General features: G+C 36.1%; 1 protein-coding gene across 3 annotated transcripts in view; it reads left to right on the top strand.

Annotated features, from left to right (window-relative positions):
- The window catches only part of BRINP3 (BMP/retinoic acid inducible neural specific 3), a 202,225-nt gene that overhangs the window by 163,116 nt on the left and 13,570 nt on the right, over positions 1–25,539 (top strand). For all 3 annotated transcript variants that reach the window (XM_019618427.1, XM_010715542.3, XM_010715544.3), the window contains one exon: positions 13–235. In XM_019618427.1, coding sequence (XP_019473972.1) covers positions 13–235 — 223 coding nt within the window. The remainder of the gene's footprint in view (positions 1–12; positions 236–25,539) is intronic.

The following is a 25,539-nucleotide window of genomic DNA, read 5'->3' as shown; positions in this document are numbered from 1 at the left end:
TTTTTTTTTCAGATGAATTCAAATTATTTATGAAAAGGCTGCCCATGAATTATTTTCTGAACACAACTACTGTAATGCATTTGTGGACAATGGATTCTAATTTTCAGCGTCGCTACGAGCAACTAGAAAACAGCATGAAGCAACTATTTCTCAAGGCACAGAAGATTGTTCACAAGCTCTTTGGCCTTAGTAAGAGATGTCATAAACAGCCACTCATCCGTATGCCAAAGCAGAGGTAAGAAAATTTGCCTATTAGAATCTGAAAAACTCAGTGTTGTTTCATGCTGGTATCTCCTTAATGGCACGGATGTTATAATGCATGACACACAGCATATGTACAGAATATAGCCTTTGCATTTCTAGAAGTTAAACAATGCCAACCTTCAATATTTTTCTGTTTGTGTTTTCCAAAATGTCATGGGAAAAATCATAATAAAACCTGATTTGTGTACAACTTTATTATTAGAAGCAACTTCAAAATAGCATGAACATCCAGATTCACCCCCTTTGGTTTGCCCCTTTTTTACAGTATTGTGTTTTCAGTGGAATTTGGCTAATTGTAACAGTGCCAAATAATTGTATATAGAATACTGAATACGTATTCTGAAGCCAGCTTCACTATTTTAAGAACTTTCCAGGTCATTATACAGTATATACTACATACTATTGATTTCTTGTCTCATTTGTCAGATATAAATTAGATTTGAAAGAATGCCTAAGGAAAGAAAATGTGTTTTAGTTCTGCCTAGAAACTGGGAGATCCTGAAAGCTTGCTAGTCAAATCTGTATTAACATAAGTGGTTATTGTGAACTGCTGATCGAAAATGGCTTTATTGAAAGTAGCGGAAGGACAGTAGAGTAAATCTGAAATGAATGAGCTTTTAGGGAAATTATTCTTCTGAGCATCATGGGATTAGTCCAGTGACTCCTGAATTTAGCACATTTCTCCATCAGTTTTGAAGAAATCTAGTTTAGATTCAGTGTCCCAGAACTGCCAGGGGTACTGCGCTGTCCTTTGCTTCCAGCTCTGCTGAGGCTCCAATAATTTCTTTGGCTTTTGGTAGCACAGAGCTATTCCATCCTCTTTTTCTTTCAGAAGGTGGTAGCCATTATGGCTCTCATGTTCTCTCTTTCTACACATTGTGCTCTGCTTTGTGATTTGCTAGTTGAAACAAAAATACGTAATTTTTCTCTTTAGGAGTAATTCCTTAAAATGCAGGGATCCACCCTCACACTATTATTTTTTTCCTCACCCAAATTGAAAATAATCAAGCCCTTTAGCATAATTTTTGGGGCTATCTTTGATCAGGCATTGACCACTGATTATAGATGAAATGAGGTGCAAAAAGCTAACATCAGTTGAAACTGATCCCAGCACATCTGTCACGTGTTTGTCATATGAAATCTAGTTTTTGTGTTGTTGCCATTGTTTTTGTTTTGTTTACAAAAGGCAGAACGTGTGAGTTCACGCTTTATTTGTTGATAACAAATGTAACCAGCAATGAGTACTCTTGTTCTACAGGGAGTTGTACTAAGGTTCCAGGGCAGTTTCATTTTGCAATGCATTTCTAACATAGAAATATCAGAACTTACTTCCAAAAAAATTATATCCCATTTTGATGACCACCCAGATCTTTTTTTGCAGTCCATACAGAATATGATGCTGACATAATGATGAACAGAGATGGCTCAAGATCAATGCTAATGGCAGTTTTTGAAATACTTATCTAGTGGAATACATTTAGTAAAAGTGAGAATTTTCCAAGGATGGATTCCATCTGATTATCTAGGAAAATTGCCTTCTGACACCAGGGGTTTTATGGCTGAAAGAAAGAGCTTTAAACTGAGAAATGTGAAGGAAAGGTCAAGCTAAACTGATTTAATTTCCAAACCTGGTTAAGAAAACAACAACAAAACCTCAGGCAGATAGTTGGAGATAGAGGAATGGATAAAGAATTCAGTGATGGAAAGAGGAATAGTAAGAAGAATGTAAACACAGATCTTGACACAATAATATTCAGGTGCTTCTAGTGGTAACAGTATACTTAATCCAAACACAGTTCTGAATTTGTCCATAATTAACTGCTAACAGGTAAGTAGCAAATGAATAGGAAAATTGAGTAATGCAATGGAGAAGCATTAAATATTGATCAGGCTATAAAGCTGCTGAGATACCTCAACAGAAAAGGAGTAGAATGAAAAAGGAAAGCAAAACAAACCATTACCATTTACTGTGTTTTAAGGAAGACAGAAGAAAAAAGCATAGCTTCATGTGCCAATGGTATTATAGACTCCAAGGAAACAGAAAGTGAGAATTTGAACAAAATAGAATATTTTCTGAAGGATTTGTTAACAGCTCATTTGGATTAGTGTTTGAGTCCTGGTAAGGGTGATTTTTATTATGGAAAGAGAGATTAGAAAGAGTTAATGGAGGTACAAATACGATTTAAAATTCTATTTTATGGGTACTTGTCTTTTCAGATACAGATTAAGGAGCCTTCTGTTTGTAGTAGAGATCACAAGGCTGGCAGTGAGTGAAAACAAAAGAACTGCGTAAATGTTTAATTTTACACTGTATTTTAAAAGTCAATAGATGATACATAGACAGATTCTTGAAGTTGAGAGCTGGCTTTCTCTTTAGTGAAGCTGGGAGTCATGTCCTAAAAGTTTGATCTGATTAATGGAAACTTTCCATAAGACTGGTTTTAATAGGGATTTATCTATGTTATCTGCCAGGAATCATTTTGTCACACTTGCACTTCTACATATGGTGAAGGTTATAATTCATTACTAAAAATACCAATCCTTCTGCCTGCAAAATGTTAATACTGAACATGAAACAATTTGTTCAACTAAATAGTTAATCAGAATTGCTTGTAATTTTATATTTCCTACTCATAAGACTAAATTATGCTTATGTTTTAATTTTATAATCCTTGAATGAAAATACTGTTGAACCCTTTCTTAATATCACTGTTAAGGGTGGAAGAGAGTCGATGAACCTGCAAGTTAATGAACCTACATTTGTATGTGACAGAGTTTGCATTTTTCATTTTACATTTTGTGTAAATACTTTTCTTTCAGTCTGCACCAAAAATAGAGAAATCTCTTATTTACTGCAGCACTTTGGTACACACAGGAGATGATTACTATTTTTATTTTATTCTGCTCACTCCAAATATTTTTGAACTCCAGATGTTCTTCTCAGATTTTAAGCTTCCTGTCATTAACATGAAATGGATCATTATTCCTCTCCCTGAGAATCAAAATCATGCTAAGATACACCAAAACTCTGTTCATTTCATTATAAACTATTATGGGGCTGTTCAGTGTAACTTTTAAAGTTCACCTGAATTAATCAATGCACTTTCCGTAATCAGGACTTGACACTGTGCTGATTCCAAAGCTTCGAGTGATTATCACTAACATACTCTCATTTCATTGACACATCAGCCTTAAAAACCTGAAATACCATACGCTCATTCATTACGTTTGCTTGACCAGAGTCCACTGCATGCAGCAATTGTTATTCCACTAGATGGCCAGCTCTTGCTGCAGTTTTTATGCAGGAATGTTGTTGAAACACCACTGGTGGCACAATACATCCCACTTTGCAGAAAACAGTAGGTGGTGTAACGTGTATATAAGAGGGTTGTTGAAACAGTGCTAACAAATCAATACATTTTGCTCTGTGGGAATCAAAGTCTGGTGTAAAACCACATTTTGCACTGACACCATCGTGCATATTTCCGTACTAGGTGTAATGAATAATTGTAAATCTTTGGAAGCAGACTGCGTATGGTATTTGTGCCGTGCCATACTACATGTGTAGTATATCTAGCCTGAGAAAAGGACAGACAGCCATTAAGTTGGACCAAGCTTTTAGCGTTAGCCACGTTTTTCTCCAATGAATTGAGAAAGTGCTACCCTGCTTCAGATGACGAAGAACAGGCTTTGGATCCAGTCCTATTTTTCACAGGCAAAATAGATGTAGGAAATAAAGAAATACAAATTTTACGTAATTGTTATCAGACGTCGCTGCTGTACACATATGGCCAAGTAAATTGTTATTACAGGCTTGTGTGTACTTTGGGAAGCAAAAATTGTTTTTGTTTCTGTTTTGGTCAAGGTAGCAGTAAGGTTTCTTTTTAAATGCAGTGACTATACACCGAGAAGTTGAAAATTACATTAACGTAAGATATGATTCTATCCACAAACTGTTATCAAGTGAAAATTGTGACATAAACCAGAGGGTAAGCAGGGACTTAACATGTCTAAATTTTGGAACTAAAAATGAGAAACTGGGTAGATTTATGCTTAAGAGCTTAACACAGTAATAAATGATGGAGAAAAAGGATCTTAACTTCCCAAAATATGTTTCAACAAGAATGACAATTATTTTCAATGATTGGAATCAGTACCCAAATACCTCTTTCTGAAAGACACTGAAGAAAGGGAGCAGCTTTCATTTCTTCCCTGGCAAGTGCCAGTTCAGAGCTCATTTTCTTTCCTTTTCTGTGTTACTCGGATGGTTTCCTTAGCTAATGTCATCCATTTGATTGAATGCACCTTGCATGCTATTTTGCTATAAGTACAAACCTTACTTGTATGCATTTTAAATTACGTAATAAGGAAAAAGCAACAAACAAACAAACAAAAAGCAACATTTGAGGACAAATTTAATCAGTCCCACTTGTGAATTAAAAAAAAAAAACACATAAAAATATTTTAAAAAGAAATGTAAGGCAAATACATCAGTAAAGCAGCAGAATAAATTACATCTTCCCTGGCATATAAACAAAACAGAAATCTGCCGTAACAAAGCGCATCTGATGATTATGAGCAACTCAAGAAAATAAGAATTTTGTTTTTAAAAGACCTTAGTAAAATATTTGCACAAAAAGCAGGTCTTGATCTTGAATAAATTGTCAATACTTTAATTTTTAATTTTTTAAAAATACTGATTGTTTGATATTATCATATAATGTATAGTGAGGATCTTTGTTATACCAACATTCTAGCCAAGTCTTTTATCAGTAACGTAACTTTTTTTTTTTTTTTTTTTTTGAGGTATCTCTTTCTGGTAGAGCAAGGTGAAGGCAAATTTAGACAAACTATTTAACTCGTAAAAAGATTTTAATTAACATATCAGAATTCTTATGTCTAAAGGGGAAAGCTATTCTCAGTAGCCTTACATTTGAAGTACGTCCTTATCTTCATAAAAGACTTTTTTTTTAAAGAAACAATCTTTGAGAGCTAATGTAGACGTCATTCATGTAGAAGTCATTCATCACTGGAGGCAGTAGATGAATGCATCAAAGAGAAGAGCTGCAGAAAGAATTCTGGTTTTTGAAAAGATAGATAATTCTGGAATTTTCAAAAGAAAGCACCACAGACGTCTACAAAAAAGAATGAATTTCCATTTTTCTATTTCTTTATGAATTTCACAGAGCAAAAATTTCACATGCCCTGAGAGTCCAACAGGGCTTGAATATTGTAAGAACACTTCAGAGGAGGGTCCTATATCTTTCACATCTCTTCAGTCCGTATATGCACACACAAATACACACACACATAAATTCTAAGAAATCTGACTTATATATAACAGAATCTAACTCCAGTCTTTAGGATACAGAGGTCTCGTAAACTGTTTTCTTGAGAACACTTCATAATGAAACACACAAAGAAAACATACTGTAGAACCATCTCACGCCATCAAGATGCAACACGTTATTACTTACCTATCTCGCAAAGTTGATGATGAGCAACTTTAGATCATTTTACTTGTGAAAGTATAATTGATTAATGTCCATAAAATTATTAAGGAATAAAATCTTCCACCAAGGAAGCCACAAAGTTCAATGTACAGCCGTTTTGTAAAACATTAAGAAGATGTTTTTCTTTCCAAAGCTTATTTGTGGCACTGGATGTAAGGAAAAAATCTTACATTTCTGGACTGTTAGAATAAAAGTAAATAGAACTTAGATGTAAATTGCCTTACAGGAAGACAGTGTAAGACAGCAGAAACTTGGATGGATGGACTGGGCCTAAAATATAAGAGCTTCTGCAAAAGGAATGCCTTCTATTTATTTCTGTAGGAACTACAACGGTCACAAAGAATACAATAACATTGTTGGATAGAGCAAATTCTCAGCTACAAAACACTGTTTTTCACCATAGTCACCACATTTTTGCCAACTATGCTCATGAGCCTGCATGCTGTGCTCACACAAATCTGCTCTAGTGGAGGTGACCCACTGTCACTGTTGCTGCCCCTGAAATGCACCACTCTCTGCCTTACTGTGCTCCCATCCACTGTTTGGTCTCCATAAACATTCACAATGTCAATGGGTGCTATTTTTTTTTTTTTGTTTTTTTTTTGCATCAAGGATTTCAATGACACACTTTTTCTTCTTATGCGCTTTCACGTCAGACACCATTCTGTCAGACTGCCCCTCTGCTGCCATCTCTCACACAGCAACTAAATGTATTGGATATTGTCAGGAAGGCTCAACCTCTACTGCCATATTACCACCTTCAACCTCTGACGTTGTAGGCCAATCTCATAAAATAGGAGGCATTAATTTTGGAGCTGCCCGTATGAACAGGCATAGTCTGTTCTTAGAAGCTCTCTGCAGGAGTTTTGGTTTCTGATGTTGCATTTTAATATCTGCTCACAGGGCTTGTTCTTGTTATCTTTCTATATGTTAAAATTTTTCCAGCTTCCTTCAAGTTGAAGAGGACGGGCAAACTGCCCATACTTTCTGACATCAAAATGTTGGCAAGTGGAATGTGATTTCATTCCATGCATTTTTTGCATATTAAATAATAATGTTGAATATTCAGACACCAGTCTCTTAGACAATAGATAAAAGGTGTGAGTATATGATGGCAGAAAATGACTCAAGGAAATTCATAGAATCATAGAATGGTTTGGGTTGGAAGGGAGCTTTAAGATCACCAGTTCCAATCCTCTGCTATAGGCAGGGACACCTCCCACTAGACCGGGTTGCTCACAGCCCCATCCAGCCTGGCTTTGAGTGCTTCCAGTAAGAAGGCATCCACAACCTCTCTGGGCAACCTGTCCAGTATCTCACTACCCTCACACTAAAGAATTCCTGCCTAATACCTAGTTTAAATCTTCCCTCTTCCAGTTTAAAACCATTTCCCCTTGTCGTGTCACTAATGTTTCATTCAAGAAGACTGATGACTACGTTGGTGTCCATCTTTTGTAGGTTGCCTTCTAAAAATAGCTGAATAACAAGAACAGAAATGCCAAATTCATTTAAAAAACAAACTTCCACTATATGGTCCCGTTCGTAAATGTGAAATGTTGGGCCCCAGTTTTCTTTTTCCACTATTAACCTATTTCTATTTCAGATCCACTAACAGCTATTCCACTGCAAATTGCCTCTGTCCATTCCAGCTCTGTCTGTTTCATGTTTCTCTTTTCATTTCTCTTTCAGGCAAATTTTGTATTTCAGTTGGTGCTGTCAGCACTGGAGTTTGAAAATTTTAAGACAATAAAGTGCAATCAACTTAAAATTATGGTTTATTTTATAGAAATGTGGTGTTGAAAAAGAAAATGATGTGTTAAAATAAAAGCTGCTACAGAATTTCCATTTCAGAGATAGTGTTCAGCACATTTGCTCCCCAGTGTAGATCCAGGACACTGAGGGATTTTGTCTTTGGCTTTTTGATTTTAACTGTGACCTGACTGCTGTAAAAGACCTTCTCTCAAGCCAAATGTAAAGATTTCTTGATCACCTATCACCACAAATCGCTTTTAGAAATGGCATCAGAGCTACCGTGATGACGCAAGCCTGCAGTTTCAAATAATTATTTGAAAAGTTAATAGATCCTGGCACACTTCTCTTGGCTTGGCAGCTTCTGTTTGCTCTTGAGCTAATGTTTATCCATCTTTCCATGACAAGTTACATGATGGCCAGAATCTCTTCTAGATAGCACCCTCTGACATAAGGGAGCCTGATGACATCCACTGCAAATTAAGGCAAGAAAGACATACTGGATTTCAGAGCATCCTGAGCTTCAGGTTGTTTACAAGTCTGAATAGTTCTACTATTTCCCAGATTTCAGTTGCTGAGTAAGATCATATTTGAGCAATGCTTTATTGAATCTAGATGATAAAGTGATCTTTTATCATTTGTGAGTTATTAAGATGGACAGTCTGATCTAATGGTTGGCACTCCTATTCATGGCAGAGGGGCTGGAACTAGATGATCTTTAAAGTCCCTTTCAACCCAAGCCATTCTCTGATTATGTGATTCTATAATTTGATGATTCTATGATGTGCAAGAAAAACAAGAAAGAGCCATCTTTGATATTCAGTCTCCAGTATCAGGCTTCCTCTGTGAAGTCACACAGTCCTCTGCCTGTTTCCCTCTGAATGTAAGACTGAAGCCAGTAAGCTGCCAAAGTGATCTTTCCCCTACCTTCTTTTGTCTGCTCTGTTTCTATAGACTGAGGACTGCTCCCACTATATGTTTGTACAGCACTTGTCACAGTTGGGCCCCAATCTCATCTAGGGCTGAAATGGATTGCTGCAATATAAATGTCTCCTCTGTGAGAAGTTAGCATCAATACGAAGCACACAAAAACTGATGTGATTGCAGAACAAAAGGGAAGGTGAAGGTTGGATGTAAGGACAGAAGATGTGGATATCTTTCTATGCATGTCCATATTTCAAGCAAAACCTTTCATTGCTCTGATGTTTCACTTTGACAAAGAGGCCTCTAGTTGTCAGGTCATGCCTGTGAGTGCTCTGAAAGCAAGCTTTTTCAGACTCTGAATCATAAACTATTTACAATTAAACAAAACAACAAACTGGAATATAGAAGCGTTGACATAGATATACACAAGTGTCTTGTATTTCTCGCCTGTGTTAATTCTTATGCAATGTATGCATTTATGCCACTCAGGGGAGAGATTAGCTCTTTAAGGAGATATCAAATGCTAGATTTTAACCTTCAGGTTTGTGCTTCGGGTCATCTTAGCTGAAGACTTATTTTAGCTTTATCTTTGGATAAATGTGAAGATTAGAAAGTCTCATCCCTGCAGATGTTGAGCTTTGAGATTCCCTCTGAATTGTTCGTATCATCTCACGTCTAGCCTTATTCAGATTTTGGTATGGCTGCTGCATATTAACTTTTCTCTTATGCAACACTAGGCAAGAAATTACTAATGTCTCTGATTTCAAGACATTTTCAATATAATTTAGACTATATATGTGCGTGTATATATAATATATATATATATAAGCAAAAAAACACCACCACCAGAAAACAACTTCATATTATTTTATGTGTGCTCTTGATGAGAACAAAGAAGAGAAAGGATAAAGCATATAATAAAGTAGTGATAGACAGTAGAGAAACTGAACTGCTAGATAAGAATTCAGTTAGTGCATAGATACTATTTACACTGTCAATGGAAATTTAAGGATAGAAACTTCAGGAAAAAATATATTTATGATAGTGGTTAATTCTTGGAAACATAAACCAAAGAGAAAGGTAAAATTTTCAAATTATAAATTCAATACTGGCATCTTATGCATGTAGATCAATACAGGCTGTTAGAGCAATGTGCAGTTCATTTACCCCAAAGAATACCAAGTAGCAAGCTGAACACCTCCATGGGCAGCAGCAAGGAGACACAAGCTGGAAACTGTCTTTGTTCCCTCCCCTTGTCTTCCTTTCTTCCTGCCCTTCCCAGGATCTAAATGGACTTAACATCAGAGGGATGTCAGGCAGACAGCTCAGAAGCATCTAGGTCTATTAAATGCTCCCGTCAAGATAAGATCAGCAGCAGATCTGGGCATGCACTGCTTTGCCAATGTGTCTCAACTTTGACCAGGAGGTATCACTGCTGGAGGGTGTGAAAGCGAGTCTTCAGTAAATAAATTATCCACTGTATTTTATGTCTTGGCTTCTTGGCTGAGAGCAGTTTGGGTGATGATGTGTGTTGTGTGGACAGATGTCACCTAGGGAAAAACTTCTTCATTGAGGTATTCACTTATTTATTTTATTTCTTTTTTTATTGTCAGAACATTTAAATTGCTGATTTCATACAAACTTAATATCACTAAAGGGCTGCACTTGGAAACCACAGCTAACTCAAAGTAACCACAGAGTTTTAAATTCAGCTTATGGCTAGTGCATGATAATATCTGGAGAGATACAATATTGTTTCCAATGTAATTATATATAACTTTAATTTTTATAAGCCTCAAAAAATAAAATTAGTATTAGAAAAACATCTTTACCGTTTGCTATAACGTAGTTGCAGCTTCTGCCATCCTTGCTCATGTTTACCATGTTGCTGGAATAGGAGCATTTGCTTCTGAGAAAAGGAGGAGTTAAAAAACAGAATAGAAAATACATTAAGAGTGACACAAGTTGCCCATTAGACATAGTAATTTAGTATGCAATCATTAACTATCCTGCATATTTATGGTCTGGGAAGAACTTGCTATCTTATAGACATGAACGTGGACCACGAGTAAGTACATATATATTTTGGGAATTAAAATTGCATTCTCTGAACCAGCATCTTTTCTTCAGTTCTGTGGGGAAAATAAAATAAATTATCTTTTCTATTGAAAATTTCAGTTTACTTTTTTAAAGAGAATGTTAGTGTACAAAAGTCATAAGCCTTCCATTTGTGCATACTTTCCAGATATTTCCAGGTATTTATATTCTTTTGGAAAAAAATACAATGAAGGTATTACAGAGACACAAAGCAGTGTGCTATTTTTAAAAATATTGATTTTGAAACTTTATTTTAGGCAGGAAATAGAAAAGATTTAGACTGAAAGAAGGCAAATGAAGATTTGCCTGAAAATCAATCAGTGAATAAATTGGGACCTTAAAACTACATCTGAAATGAAAACAAGATTTGCTACCCATCAGATCCTTTTCTTCACATTTATAACTTAAGCAGTATTTTGAAGTTAAATAATTTTCTTGATGCCCTTAAACTGATTATTTATTGATGAAACAGAGAAAGTCAAGTGTCCAAGACATCTGACTTCTTGGTCTTCTACCCACATCTCACTGAAGGAGATGTCAGGATTTATTTTTTATTTCTTTTTTCACACAGGATGGTCTCAGAACTCATTAGACAAAGTAACACAGAAATTACATCCTGGGATCCCATTTTCTGTATGTGACTAATTCATAAAATATAAATTGCTTACCCATTTAGTGTATGCTTTAGGATTCTAAAGCATATTAAAAAGATATATCGGTAGCACAGTTTAAAATTGATGACCAGAGATAATTAAAAAAAATCCCTCAAATAGCAGACATTATGGAACAGTTGCAGAAGTCATTAATTGCAATTAATTTCTCAGGAAATTATCCCAGTCATCATATTATCAGCTTTCTGAAAATCCTTATATGGGATTGAAGATGATAAGAATAAAGAAAAACCTCAAGGAATTGAAGTAATAATAATTGTTGGCACTACAGACAGTAGGTGACACGTGTTAATTTTCTAGTATAGTTTTAATTAATTATCTCTAATGACTGACATTTCTAAATTGTCAAGATATTAAAGTAAAAAGATGACCCAAACCAAAATCATACCGAACTAAAATCCTTCTCTGCTTCAAACCTATTCAGAATTTCTAAGCAGTCCAAACATTTTTCCCTCTGTTAAGCTTTCATATCTATCATAATATTGATTTTCTATACTTTAGCAAAAGTAATTAAAATATAGAAATAAATATTTAAGTCTTTATTTTCTTCTGATTATCTGTCTGCTTGGTCATTTGAATTCTTAGATAAATAGTTCCTTCCACACGACAGGAATAACTTCAGTGTGCACTCCAATAAGTCTCTCTTCATTACTTAAAAACGCATTAAATGTCAGGATTCATTCCATCAATTAAAATTTATACATCCTTATATTTATTAAGATATTCTGAAATAAATTAACTCTTCAAAATGCAAGCTCTTACAGAAAACAGCAATTAAAAATCTCCCTTGACATTAATCATCATAGAAACATAGAATCTCAAAATACTCTGAGTTGGAAGGGACCCAAGAAACATCAAGTCCTGCTCCTGGCTCTTTGCAGGACCATTCAAAATCCAAACTCTGTGCCTGAGTGCACTGTCCAAATGCCCCTTGAGCTCCAGCAGCTAGGGGCTGTGCCCACTGCCCTGGGAGCCTTTTCCATGCCCACCACCCCACGGAGCAGACCCTTTCCCTACCCCCCAACCCTTCCCTGACACAGCTCCATGCTGTCCCCAGAGAGCAGAGCTCAGCAGCTCAGTCCCCCCACTCCCCATGAGGAGCTGCAGCCATCAGCCCCCGCTCAGCCTCCTCTGCTGTGCGCTGAGCAAACCAAGTGACCACACCAGCTCCTCACACACCTTGCTCTCTGTCCCTTCCTCCTCTCCGTAGACCTTCATTGGATGGTCTCTAATAGCTTTCTGTCTTCTATTCTGGCACCCCGAATCGCATGCGATGCACAAGATGAATATGCACAAGCATGGAGTAGAGTGGGAGAATCTCTTCCCTTGACCAGTTCCCTCGACAACAAGCACTGTTCCTTGACAATGCTGTGGTAGCATTGCTTAGACCCTGTTCGCTGTAGTTCCTAAGCTCTCTTCCCCTGTGTGAAACAGAGACATTTCCTAATATCAGGGGCATTATCTTAAATTTTCATACCTTACCTTTCCTTGTCTTGCCTTTCCTCTTTTCTTTTTCCCAAACTTATATATCTTCTCTTTGATGGTTAAGCAGAAATCCTAAAAGATTATTTAACCGACCTTAGAAAAAGCCACAGGCATCATGACCTTGAAACAGTGTATATATTATTTCATGCATTTTTGGACAAACCAGCCTTAATTTTGGAAAAAATGTGGGGACAATAAGTGATGATTTTTTTAATGTAAGTTGAAAGCTTACCATCTGTGTGGATTGCTTCATCAGTGTATTATCTGTAGAAAGCACTACTGGTTTTGATAATTCCTGGAGTGATGGCTAAGATACAGTATAAATATAAATGAGAGGGTTGGCAAATATGTCCAAGATATGACAAAGGTACTGTGAAATGGATAGTTAAGCTGCTGAATGTGTTGTCCCTAATGTTTCTCTACAGAACTTCAGTTAAATTATCTCTGAGTAGAGACCAATGTAGCAAATCCCAAGACAGCAGGCAGACTTTCAGTTTCATCAGTTTAGCCCTCAGTACACTGCAAAACACTTGAGTAGCATTTTCTGTCTTGCTGAGTCCAGTCCACAGTTTAATGAATCTTGCCACTGGCATGAGGTTGTTCAACATCGTGATTTTTTTTTTTTTCTTTTAATTTCTTTATCTAACCATCTGCTGCATATGCAGGCTACTTATCTATGTATATGCACATTTGGATATATGTCAGCTGAACTGGAGAGGAAATAGTTTTCTTGTGGATTATGACATGAGCAAAAGTTCGTAAAAGGCAGACTCCTCAGTTAGAAATGTTATAAGCAGAGAAACAGGTTTCCACCATGAATATTTAAAAGGAAGTCTATACAAAATATCTACATCTGTGCTTCTAAGTGTTGCAATGGTGCTGGATTAACTTCAAAGGCAAACACAGACCCTCTGTCTATGAAAGGCAAAATTTTTCTGTACTGAATAGAGATTAGTGTCCTGATAGAGAGAGGCATTATAAAGAAGTTTCCTACAGGAGACACCTGTGAATCTTGGCAAATAATGATTCCAGAGCCTGTTTCTTCCTGCTGAATAGCAGACAGTCATCTGGTTATAGAACTCTACAGACAAGTACAGATGAATAGAGCCATGCAGTTCTGAAACTGATGACATTGCAAGTCCCATAGTCTGTGGGATCACACATTTCATTCAATCTTAGAAATATATTTTACTGATTCAGTTTCAACTGTTTAATTTTCCAAAGTTATATCCGTAAGCTACAGACATTAATAACATTTTTATTTCCTTATCAGCAGTATCAGTTAGTCTGGCATGAATTCATTCTTTTGAACCCCAAATAATCCAACCCCTTCTGTGTGAAATGACGTAAGTTAACAACTTACTGTTGTTTGTGCCTGGTATCCTGATGGAAAAAAAAAGATGCTGAATAATGCTGAAAAATTTCAGATAATGAGCAAATAAAAAGAGAATCATTGAACTTATTTTTAATTTGATTAACACTTTCTGTTCAAGTATGGAAGCTGGCATACATGTGAGGTTTCATTTGTACGCCTAGACTTCTAGGCTGTTCTGAGTATGTTGTTGACATCAGAAAGTGCTGAATTATCATTTCCACTGGAGTAGAGGAAAAGATTGAGGGCTTAATTTCTGGAGAAGATAGCTTTTAAAAAGCAGTTAAGGTGTGCAGCTTCTGGTATTAAGGCAGTAGAATGGCAGAAACACTTTGCATACTGTTAAGATGTAAAGGAAAACTGAGTGTGATTAATGGGATAGCTTTGCACGTAACAGCACAGCTGGCGATTATGTTATTGTATATTCATCTTCCAAACTCCCATAAAAGTAGATTACTGTTGTATAGCACTTCTGAATAGCTAAAATATCACTGGAGTCTTAACAGCTCCCATGTTCTAACAAGAACTGTTCGACTCAGCCCTCCTCAGTCACATTCACCTTCAAGGAAGATGAGGAATATGAAACTCTGTAAGAGTGTTTAGTAGTCGCTGATGTCATTATATAAATGCTGGAAGAGATGTAACTATTTGGCTCTGCATGCGAGCACAGGAAAGGAATATTTTCTTGACTTCTCTGGCCCAAGTAGACTGAGGAGATGTCAGGCACATTACTGGGCCTGGGGGCAGCTGGATGCTGGGAACTGCTGTTCTGAGTGCCAGCAGCTATACTTCATGGGGAAGGGATCAACTGCAAAGCCATGGCTACACTGTGAAGAAAGTGCCAGTGTTCTTTCAAGGATCAAGTGACGAGGGGACACAGAGTGCTCCAGGTATCACTGGCATGTAGGGCAGCTGTTATAGGACCTATGTCCTATGCACCCAAGTATCCCGAACAGCAACAGCGAGTTGAACAAACAATTGAATAAAAAAGGCATTTGACTTTCCATTTTTATCCACTTCTAATTGCAAGAAAAATGTTTACAACCTTATAAATTCTGCTAAAACTCAACTGGAATTAGGATTGCTACCGTGTGCCATTTGAAATCTTACTCACAAAGGAGATTCATTTAACGGGCTGCTGGCATCAGCCAGAAGATACCCACTGATTTCAAGAAATACTTTGTCTTGGTCTGTGCCTACTCCCTTGGTTTATGGTTTCTACCTCTCAGCCTCTCCAGGTGTTCTTCCTTTGAATACTTTCTACTAATCAGAACTTTTGGAAAATCGCATCACTATGAAATCATGATGTTCCCAAAAATGAAAGCGTATTTATGATATTAACCACAGAATGTGAAATGCTTTGGAAATAACAAAGTGATTGACAATAACAACAAATAAAATATATCCAATTTATATCAACTTGCTGACAGCAGGAGACAGCAGGAGACAGACACTCACTTGTATAACAAGTGAATTTTTCCTTGATTAACAGTCTTTTTTTTTTTTTCCCCAAATATCTTATTTTTTACGACCAGTTGAGTGACAAGAAGATAAATGTGTTATTGCTCCAGGTTCTCACTCATTCCTTTTCTGTGTAATTTGTAAGGCAGTATAAGCTTACCTTTAACGAGATGTAACATTTTCTTTTCAATTATTTCAAGAACGGCCTGCCAAATATCAAAATGATACAGGTCCAATGAAAGTGAATGTTAGAATAAGTGACAATTTTCTAAAGTTCCTATACACAAATAAAACTTTTTTAGCAGAATTTGAGCTTTTTTTTTCCCCAGTAAGAGAAAAATAACATTTATTTATTATATGTACATTCCTGAACTGTATGCTTTTCAGTTTGCTTATCCTTATGCAATCCTTTTTAATTTGTCATTGATACGTTGTTAATGAACAAATAGGAAAAATATATTAGGTATTGTAAAAACTGTCATTTTTTATTAAATTAACTTTGTTTGGTTATTCATATGCAAGTATAATATGATCTCTATATTTTTAGCTACAAGCAATGACTGTGTGCTTGAACTAAAATCACATACTGAAAATTGTTGTTAGCAGTTTCAATATATTACTGCAGTGTCACTTTTGTGCTCCCCAGGTACTTACAAAGATGGATCCTGCTAGGAGAAAATTAAGTCTAATAAGAAATATTTTGACAGGTCAGGAAAAAACAAAAAAAGAATAATAGCAGGTGATGAATCCCTAACAGCCAAGGGTAATGCAAATGCACTAAGCTAGTCAAAAACATCTTCACTTCATTAAAAAAAAAAAGGTAAAGCAGATATTAATAAGGTCTATTTAGGGCTAAAAAGTACTCTTGTTCCTTATCCTTTAGGTATTACATTTAAATAATAGCTTTCATTCCACTTGCTCAAACCCTGAAATGCTGCTTTAAAGAACAGCTTTTAACTGAAAATATCTTTCAGCTTAGCATATCGACTGTTGCTATGAATTTGACTGTCACTCTTTCTTGACATCCAGTGATGGGTTCTTAGGTTGCTCCAAAAATAATGCCAACATCCACTTCTTAGGTTATAGATCAAAAAAATAAAATAGGAGGCATCACTTTCAGAGCAGCACTAATTGATGAGCATAGGGGTGACGAGTTTCGGAACTTTCTGAATGCTGATTGTTCTGTATGGAAGAAGAAGCAAGTTATTGTGATGAGCAAGGAGCAGTATTTTCACGTGGTCCTTTTTAATCTGTAATAAATGCATTAAACTAGGAGAAGGATAGTATACCTTCATGACTTCAGAGAGACTGTTTTGGCTTTTGTCTGACATAGATCTGTTAAAGAAATTTAAAACAAACAAAAACAAGCAAACAAACAAACAAAAAATGACAGCATCTGTATATCAGATATTTCCCTATATTTCTTTTTCTTATTTTTCCTTCCCAGAAATCTTATAATTTTTTTAAGTAGGGTTTTTTGTTTGTTTGTTTGTTTAAGTAGCCTAAAAGAAAAGATAGTAGAAAAACAATCTAAAGTAATTCCTTAAGAGGTTAAACTAGTGAGTCCCATTTCCCTAAAAATTAGACTCATGGTTGAATTCTCATGTGAACTGATTTAATATTTGGGCTCACTCTCACTCTGCAACTTAATAGAATTTGCAACTTAATAGAATCTCCAGTGTGCTATTTTTTCATTTCATAAAACACAAAGAAACTCAACTTTTTTTTTTATATATTTATTTTATTTTTTTATTTCTGTTCTTTTGTCAAATATTGATATTAGCTCACCAATTCTAAGAGTTGTTGGCAACGGAGGAACAAAAGATAGAACTGACAGGCAATAATGCTATCTAAGTTTTGCTTTCTTAGAAGCTGAGTGGGAAAACATGCAACATGCAGAAGAAACCAGACAAGATTGTTTCATTCGGAGCCCCACAGTGAGAAATCATAATCACTGGAAGTTCCAGAAGCAGAAAATAATTGTGAAGATTTATCCTTACCATCTCATCTACTAACTCGTTTTGGGCAAACGTATCTGAGAACCTCCCTGTGCCTATATATGACTATGGGTTGGTTTTTTTCCATCCTTTTAGGGTTATTTTGGCTATTATATTTGTATTCATTGTTATTCGCTCTTTCTGCTTTCTCCTTTAAACTTTCATGTTATCCTATTAGAGAGACTTTCATATTGCTTGTTTCAGCATTCAAAAAGCAACAAGCAATTTCAAATATTCATGTGGAGATTTAGGAATAAAAGAAAACAGAAACAGTAAACATAACTCCACAAGGATCATAGTAACTGTAACAGTGCTTCAGCAAAATGGTGACCAGTATACCCCTTTTTGTTGTTGTTTTTATTTTGTTTTGTTATTTGAAGGAATGGTCAATTGATAATAAACATAGCAGGGAGTAGGAACTAGATGATCTTAAAGGTCTTTCCAATGCAAACTTTTCTAAGATTCTGTGGTTCTATGGAGACTAATAGTGAATGCAATTGAGCATTTTCAAACTGAATAAAAAAACAAGCTTTAGAAATGATAACATCTTAAAAGAAATAGATTGCTCTTTTCAGGAGACGAATGAAATTGGATTTTTTTTTCCTAACCAGCAAATCTCCTTAAAATGTAGAAGCAGATCTTCAGCTTCTTTTTTTTTTTTAATCAAGCCATCAAATAGGGTTTACTAAGTAAAAAATAGAACAATCATTTTGCTTATCTAAAGGAAGTTCTCTTAAAAAAAAAAGAAAAAAAGAAAAAAACCCCTACACATACATACTGATCTTGTAGAAAATTACAAATTTAGCAACAGATGGCAGGAAATGGAATTTGCTATCTTATCAGGGCAGTAAAGGAGAAACAGTTGGGGTAAATTTGCTGCAAAGGAGAAAAAAATCTTGGAAAAGAAAATAGCACAGATATTCTAGTTCACATTTATAGATTCTATTAAAGACAATCTGTTTTTAATTGGAAAGGACTTCCTAAGCCTGTAAATGTAGTATGCATACTTGTCTAAAAAATTATTTGTAAGTTATTGTCGTTCTGAACACAACAGGTGCTGCTCTTGCACTAAATAAGATTCACTGCTCAGAGCGTGCTCAGCTCTGGTTGTAAAACAGGAGAATCATGAGAAGTGTCTGAAACAACCATTTCACAAATCACTTCTGTTGTAGTGGAATGTGATTAGAGGAGCTGCTTATTTCTAAAGATGAGCTCAAAGGCCGTTGTATAAAAGATTCTGAAAGCTTGCTGTGTGGGTGACTGATATATCCAACATTACTCAACGCAGACTGAAACAGTCTGGAATTTGAGCCATTCAGTGCAAATGAAAGAACTAACTGCAGGAAAAGGCACATAAAAGGTGACACCCCAATGCATTTATGCAATACAGGGAAATCCTTGGTGTAGGGGCGTTCAAATTTTTTCATTTGCTTTCTTTTCTTTTGTTGTTTTTGTAATGTTGGCAGTTGATAAGGAAAGTCAAGGAGATGATATTTATAATGAAGTGGTAGGCCTGACTTCATTCTGATGTGGCATCATGTGACACTTGGAGATATCTTTGGATCCAAGGTAGAGTACACTTTGGAGGCAGAAAGCCTTATCTATCTATCTATCATTTCTCATTGATAAAAATTTCCGATGGGTTAAAATCCAACTCTTCCATTTGAACCAAGGGCAACAAGGTTTCAACTTTCCCTCCCGAAAAGGAAACTACTTCAGTTTTGCACTGGGTGTAGAGCTAGACTTAATTCAATGGAAGTGAAACATATTTCTCAATATTTGCAGTGTTTCTCTGGAAAAAAAGCTTATGGACAATCTTTTGTTGATTAGCAATGTTCAACTGATATTCAAAAGGAAGACCTCGTCACCGTTATGCTTAAACTGGTCATGATTAACTCTATATTTATGTAACATATTGTAACTGTGTTTGAAAGTAATAGCATGTGAATGGCAAACAGAAAACAAAAGATCAAGAAGAAAAAAGAATGCTTACAGATATTGTAAATATAGTAATTTTCCACAGAACATTATGAAAGCTCACAAAAGATAATATTTCTTTTTGATACAACACTGTCAAGTTGAAGCTTTTGGAGAGGGCACTCTCCTTTTTTGTTCATCTGTCCTTCATCTTGATTCCATTTTGTCTGAAATTTGGTAGATCTGTCCCTAAATTGTAGCTCCCTGTCTATAAATAATGATTAGTGCTTTAGCAAAGGGCATGGGGATCAGCTACCTAAGCAGCCTGTCAGGAATCGATCAGCCTTACTGGTTTTTGCCTTCTGTTGATGCACTTGAGAATCATACCAGGCTTTAGGATTACCTTAAGGATATGTACCTTGATTTGGGGTGGAGATGCATACTGAAGATTGCATAATGGCTTTACATTACAGACATTGCTTTTAAACTTGTTCAAGTGAGAATACGCTTTAAGTGCTGAACAGCATTATCTGAATACAAGCTGACTAACAAAGCATGGTCATTTTTTCATGGTGCACGTTGTGAATTGAAAAGGAAAAAGAAAACACACCTATAAACCATATAAAAATGCTCGAAATTCAAAGTGTCTATAAAGCAGCCTGCTTGACAGCCACGTTTAAGCTCAGTGGGACATTTTAAGTAGTATCAGTAGGAAAAAAAGATCAGTCTGCATAAAAAGGAATAACTGTAAGGTAAGCAAGGCTTCTTCCCAAGGCAGCTGAGATGCTGAGATGAACAGCCATTCCCTCTTCTCTCTATAATGGTTATTTTTGCCCTAGTATTGCCTTCATATGGAGGCTAGAAAATTGTTGCAATCCTAAAAACTGCAGTTTATACTAAGATATGCTGGAGATGATGCATAACTCTTTGAAGTTTCAAGTTTTCTCACTCAGTCACCTGATCCTGGGAAATTAAATAGTCCTACAACACCCAATTCTTTTGTTTCTGGAGCAAAGGATGCAGGTATCTTATTTAAGAGTTCAAGCACTCGTATGTGGACAGGTAGTTCATGTAAAATGTCCAATGTGAAGAACAATTGAAATGATTTCCATAGAAAATGAAAACAGTCAGTGGAAGCTGCTAGGTGGCATTACAATGATTCTGAAGAGTTATATTTGAATAAATGTGGATCATTTCAAGTACAGATAATACTTCTAAGATTTTATCACATAGTTTCAGCCTCTAGTCAGGTATGCAGTTTCTCACAGGGCTTTAAGCTGGTATTAAAAATTTGTAAGTCATTGATCATGAGTGCTCTGTAGGTATAGGGAGCCTTTTTCCCAAAGCCATCATTTTGTGATGTCCACAGAGGTAAATAGATCTAGAAGTAATTGCATTTCATAAGGTAATACTAATGCTTGACAATGATATTGCAGAAAGCAGCACTGATCATGAAACTCCTGCCAGATATAAATCTAATATTAATTTTCATTACTTACACCATCTGCAGTTTGTCTTTCTATTACTGAGTGTTTGACTGCATAGAGTTAACATCAAAAAACAGCCAAATAGACAAAATTTGAGCAGGGACAATTTTTCTTGAACTTCCTGCTAATATCAGCTCTAGCTGCAAGGAGCCTTGTGAAAATCACTGGATTATGTGTGGATTTGGGCTTCTCAATCCTTTTGTCAGCAGAGACCGATTGTGTTGCAGAGGCAGTGTAATTACTCATCAAGTTGAGAGTGTTTCTGTTAGTGCCCTGCTTACTTTCCCAGTGGCAAGTCTGCTTGCCTTTGCTGTCAATCAAAAGCAGCATGGAATGGTAGCAGCTAGGAACATGGGAAAAAGCATTAATGCATTGGATGGAAGTGCCATAGTAAGCAGTCTGAAAGAGATCCAAGCAAACCCTCTCTACAATTGTAAATGGCCCTTTAATATAAACGCTGTTGCCTTATCTACCCAAATGCAAATAAGGGAGACTTGGATGTGCATCTAGACAGACTGTATTGGACAAACAGTAGAAGTAATGGGTGATATGTACACCTGGGGACATTTGGGCTATTTTTGTGTCTATTCCTTGCTATTCAGTGTATTTACTGTGCAAAGCAAGAAGTCCTTGGCAAGATAGAAGGAATATTAAAGCTTCAGGCTTGTACTTCATCTAGTTCTGCAGTTATCCACCTCCAGTCCTCATCATTCTCTCACTTCATCTCTAAAACCTTTCTGAGTACATCCCCTACACCCCATTTCTTTTTCTTTTAGTCTACTTGGGTTGAAAACTCTTCAGTACAAAGCTTCTTGAGTAAGACAGTCATTTTCTCTACTGACACTGTCTCTGTGGTTTTTTTTCTGTTGTCACTTTCATTATAAACAAAATAGAAGGTAGAGAAACATATATAGGCTGTTGAGAAGAATAGATGGAAAACTTTTTGAGATATCTTGGTGGTGCTAGCATTCTACTAATCAAACATTTTAAAATTATTCCTGTGAAATTATTTGTTACACAAACTGATATGCAATCTTAAAATTTAACAAACTTTCTTGAGCTTAACTAGTTAAAAGTGCAAGGATCCTGAGCTGCAGGACTTGTCCAATTTTTTAAAAGGTAAAAACCAGCTGTTTACTCTGCATGCAAGTTCCAAGATGTCATACAAATGCATCAAGCAAGGGACAGCAAGTTGCCATAAGTTGCATTTCCTTCTGTAATAACTAAGAACAGCACTGCATTTTTCTGCAGCTTGTGCATCAGTATCTGGCAGGTAGCCCTCTAGAAATAAGAAAGCTGCTGTATTTCAGTACAATTCTATATTCCAAACCTTATTTAATGGCTATCCATAAGCATATAGTACATGTGGTTTCTCTGGAGTTCTGTATCCCTTTAACTAGAAACATGTTAGTTTTATCAAGCAGGAAATCAAAAGGCCCTAAAAATTGGACCATATTTGCTTGGATAAAAATTGCATAGTGTTAAGGAAGCTGTTCTGAATGGGGAAATTTTCTTTCTCCCCTTTGATATTATGGTAAATACAAACACATAATAATGAGTAGAGATCAACTCAACAGAATGAGATTGAGTATCTAGAAACATTATACACAGTTTAGTAATACGTTCTTCTTTCATCAAAAGTTGTCCCTTCAGATTATTATTTATGGCTGATTACTCTTCCTCTCAGGAGGAGGTTATTAACAAGTCCCACATCCATGATTTTCTTCGACAGCTAACATGCTGGTGCAGCAAATACAATGAACAAAAAAGATTGACCCACTTATGTTTTGTAAAACAAATAAAACCAAAGAATTATAGAAAAAAAATGCGTTGAAAAGGACCTGTGTGGAACATTAAGTTCAACTCCTGGTTCCATAAGGGTGTTTCTTGAACACTAACAGGCTTAGGGCTCTGACCACTACCCTAACAATTTTTGACAGTTACAAACTATTGCGCAGGAGTTATAGTAGCATGTGCAACAAGTATATATAATGATTTTGTGCTGTCAGAATAAATTCTGAGGGGACAACAATTCATTCAGGACATTGCATTTCAGTATCCTTTTAGTTTTTAATACAGACAAAGAATGTTAATGTATAGTTACTTGAAATTTATTAATTATCACTATTAATTATTACTGTCTTCTATGTCATATTATGTAATATTTTATTGCATAATATATATTATATATGTAATACATAATTTCTATAACTATAATATATACATGCAACGTATGGCCATTTACATTAATACAGCAGTGACATCTTTCTGTAAGAATTATACATTATCGTATGAAATACATAAAGAATTTATTTAAAACCAGCATGATACTACATTTGTAGAGCATATAATGACAGAAAAAAACAACCTCTCTTCTTCTATAGAGTATTTTGTGCCTACATTAAAACTGAGGGTTTGCTTAAATAAATTTATTTTGTTTTCAATTATTATTAAAATGCGAGAGGGAAAAAAGCACACTAGACTCTGTTGTTTTTTTTAATATATAATATATGAGGTATGGATACAGAATTGAGTTTTGTATTCTTTAATTAAAATCATTACTCTTCAGCAGGAAATTCTTGATTTGGTGTAATAACTCCAGTCCTACATAATGGAAAAAAGTGACAGATTATTGCTCTTTATATTACAGTAGCATCTATAGACACCCAAATTTATAATTCAAATAGGCAAAGAGCGCCAAAAAAAATTAAGATCACCATCAAAGGAGAAGAGCAGTACGTGTAGTGTATTGTCATGTTCATACAGAAAGGTGGTAAGCCAGTATCAGGACTCAGATTTTCTCTAAGCATACCTCCATAATTATAGCTATAACTAGTTTTGCAGGAATGGAAAGAGAATTTCTATTTATTGATTGATTTTATTTTATTTTCAAGTATTTGTATCTGGGAATAAGAACACCGAAACTAGGAACAGAGTATGTAGTCAATATGAGAGCAGGGTACTGTAATTATCTTGTATTAGTTCTGCAGGTGTTATAATGGTCTTGTTTTCTGTTACTATTACTGTAGTCAGTTTTGCTTGTATTAAAGAGACTCAATTCCAGAAAGCCACTCAATAGAAGCATGATGTTTCTGCTACTAAATCTCTTCTCATACTCAATTCTACCCCTCACCACTACTATAACTTCGGATGCTTTTGTCAATACAAGCTTTTTGTTTTACTTTAGTTTCGCTTTAGCGTGGTTTAGAGACACTTCATCAATCACCTTTTCACATTACTTTTATTTACCTCAGCAACTACCTGAAAACTTCCAGTTCTAAAATGATCTTCTGTCTCTGAACTTTCTGTTGTATTCATGTTTTGAATAAGGTTGCAAGAACATGGCTTCTGCTTCCTCTTATAATAAATACATTAAAACATACAGCAAAGCACTGTGATTGTACACATTTCTTTGATAGTTTGTGATCTGCTGCATTACATCTCAAGAATTTTCATTCAGGGCTACTTATTATTCTAGAATTCCAGAGTTTTCAATTCATGGTAAATTTCTCATTCGTGTTTGAAAGGTCTTAGCAAATAGGAGAGATGCCTGAAGACTCAAGGATAGCCAATGTCTCTTCAGTCTCCAAAAAGGTCAAGAAAGAGGATTCAGGAAATTACAAGCCAGTTTGCCTCACCTTCATCCCTGGAAAGGTGACAGAACAACTTGTTCTGGATATACTCTCCAAACAATTGAAAGAGAAGAAGGTTATCAGAAGTAGTCAATATGGACTCACCAACAGGAAATCATGCTTGATCAGCCTGATAGCCTTCTATGATGTCATGACTGCCTGGGTAGATTACGGGAGAGCAGTGGATACTGCATTCTTGACTTCAGCAAGGCGTTTGACATCATCTCTCACAGCATCCCTGTAATGAAACTTCAGAAGCGTGGGATAGATGAGTGGACAGTGAGGTGGGTTAAGAACTGGTTGACTGGTAGAGCTCAGAGGGTGCAGAGTCTGGTTGGAGGCCTGTAACTAGCAGTCTTGTTCAAGATCTTCATCAACAACCTGGATGAAGGGATAGAGTCCACTCTCAGCAAGTTTGTTGATTATACAAAGCTGGCAGGAGTGGCTCACACACCAGAAAGCTGTGCTGCCATTCAGCAAGACCTGGGTAGACTGGAGAGCTGGTCAGAGAAGAATCTGAGGAAGTTTAACAAGAGCAAATGTAGAGTCTTTCACATGGGGAGGAATAACCACATGCATCTGTACAGGATAGGAGATGATCTGGTAGAGATGAGCTCTGCAGAGAAGAACCTGGGGGTCCTGGTAGACAACAGGTTGGCCATGAGCCATCAGTATGCCCTTAGGACCAAGAGGGCCAATGGTATCCTGAAGTACAGTAAAAAGAGCATGGTCCCTCTACTTTGCGCTCGTGAAGCTACGTTTAGAATACTGAGTCCAGTTCTGTTCTCCCCAGATCAAAATAGACAGCGATCTCCTAGAAAGAGTTGAGTGGAGGGCCAGAGATGATAGAGGGTCTTGAGCATTTTGCATATGAGGAAAAGCTGAGTAACCAGGGTCTGGAGAAAATAAGACTGAGAGGAGACCTGATAAATGTAGATAAATATCTAAAGGAAGGTGGGAGGCAAATGGA

Source organism: Meleagris gallopavo, chromosome 10, assembly GCF_000146605.3.
Source record: "Meleagris gallopavo isolate NT-WF06-2002-E0010 breed Aviagen turkey brand Nicholas breeding stock chromosome 10, Turkey_5.1, whole genome shotgun sequence".
In the NCBI taxonomy this organism is placed as follows: domain Eukaryota; kingdom Metazoa; phylum Chordata; class Aves; order Galliformes; family Phasianidae; genus Meleagris; species Meleagris gallopavo.
The sequence above is the reverse complement of the archived record's forward strand: the minus strand, read 5'-3'. Positions and strand labels throughout refer to the sequence as shown.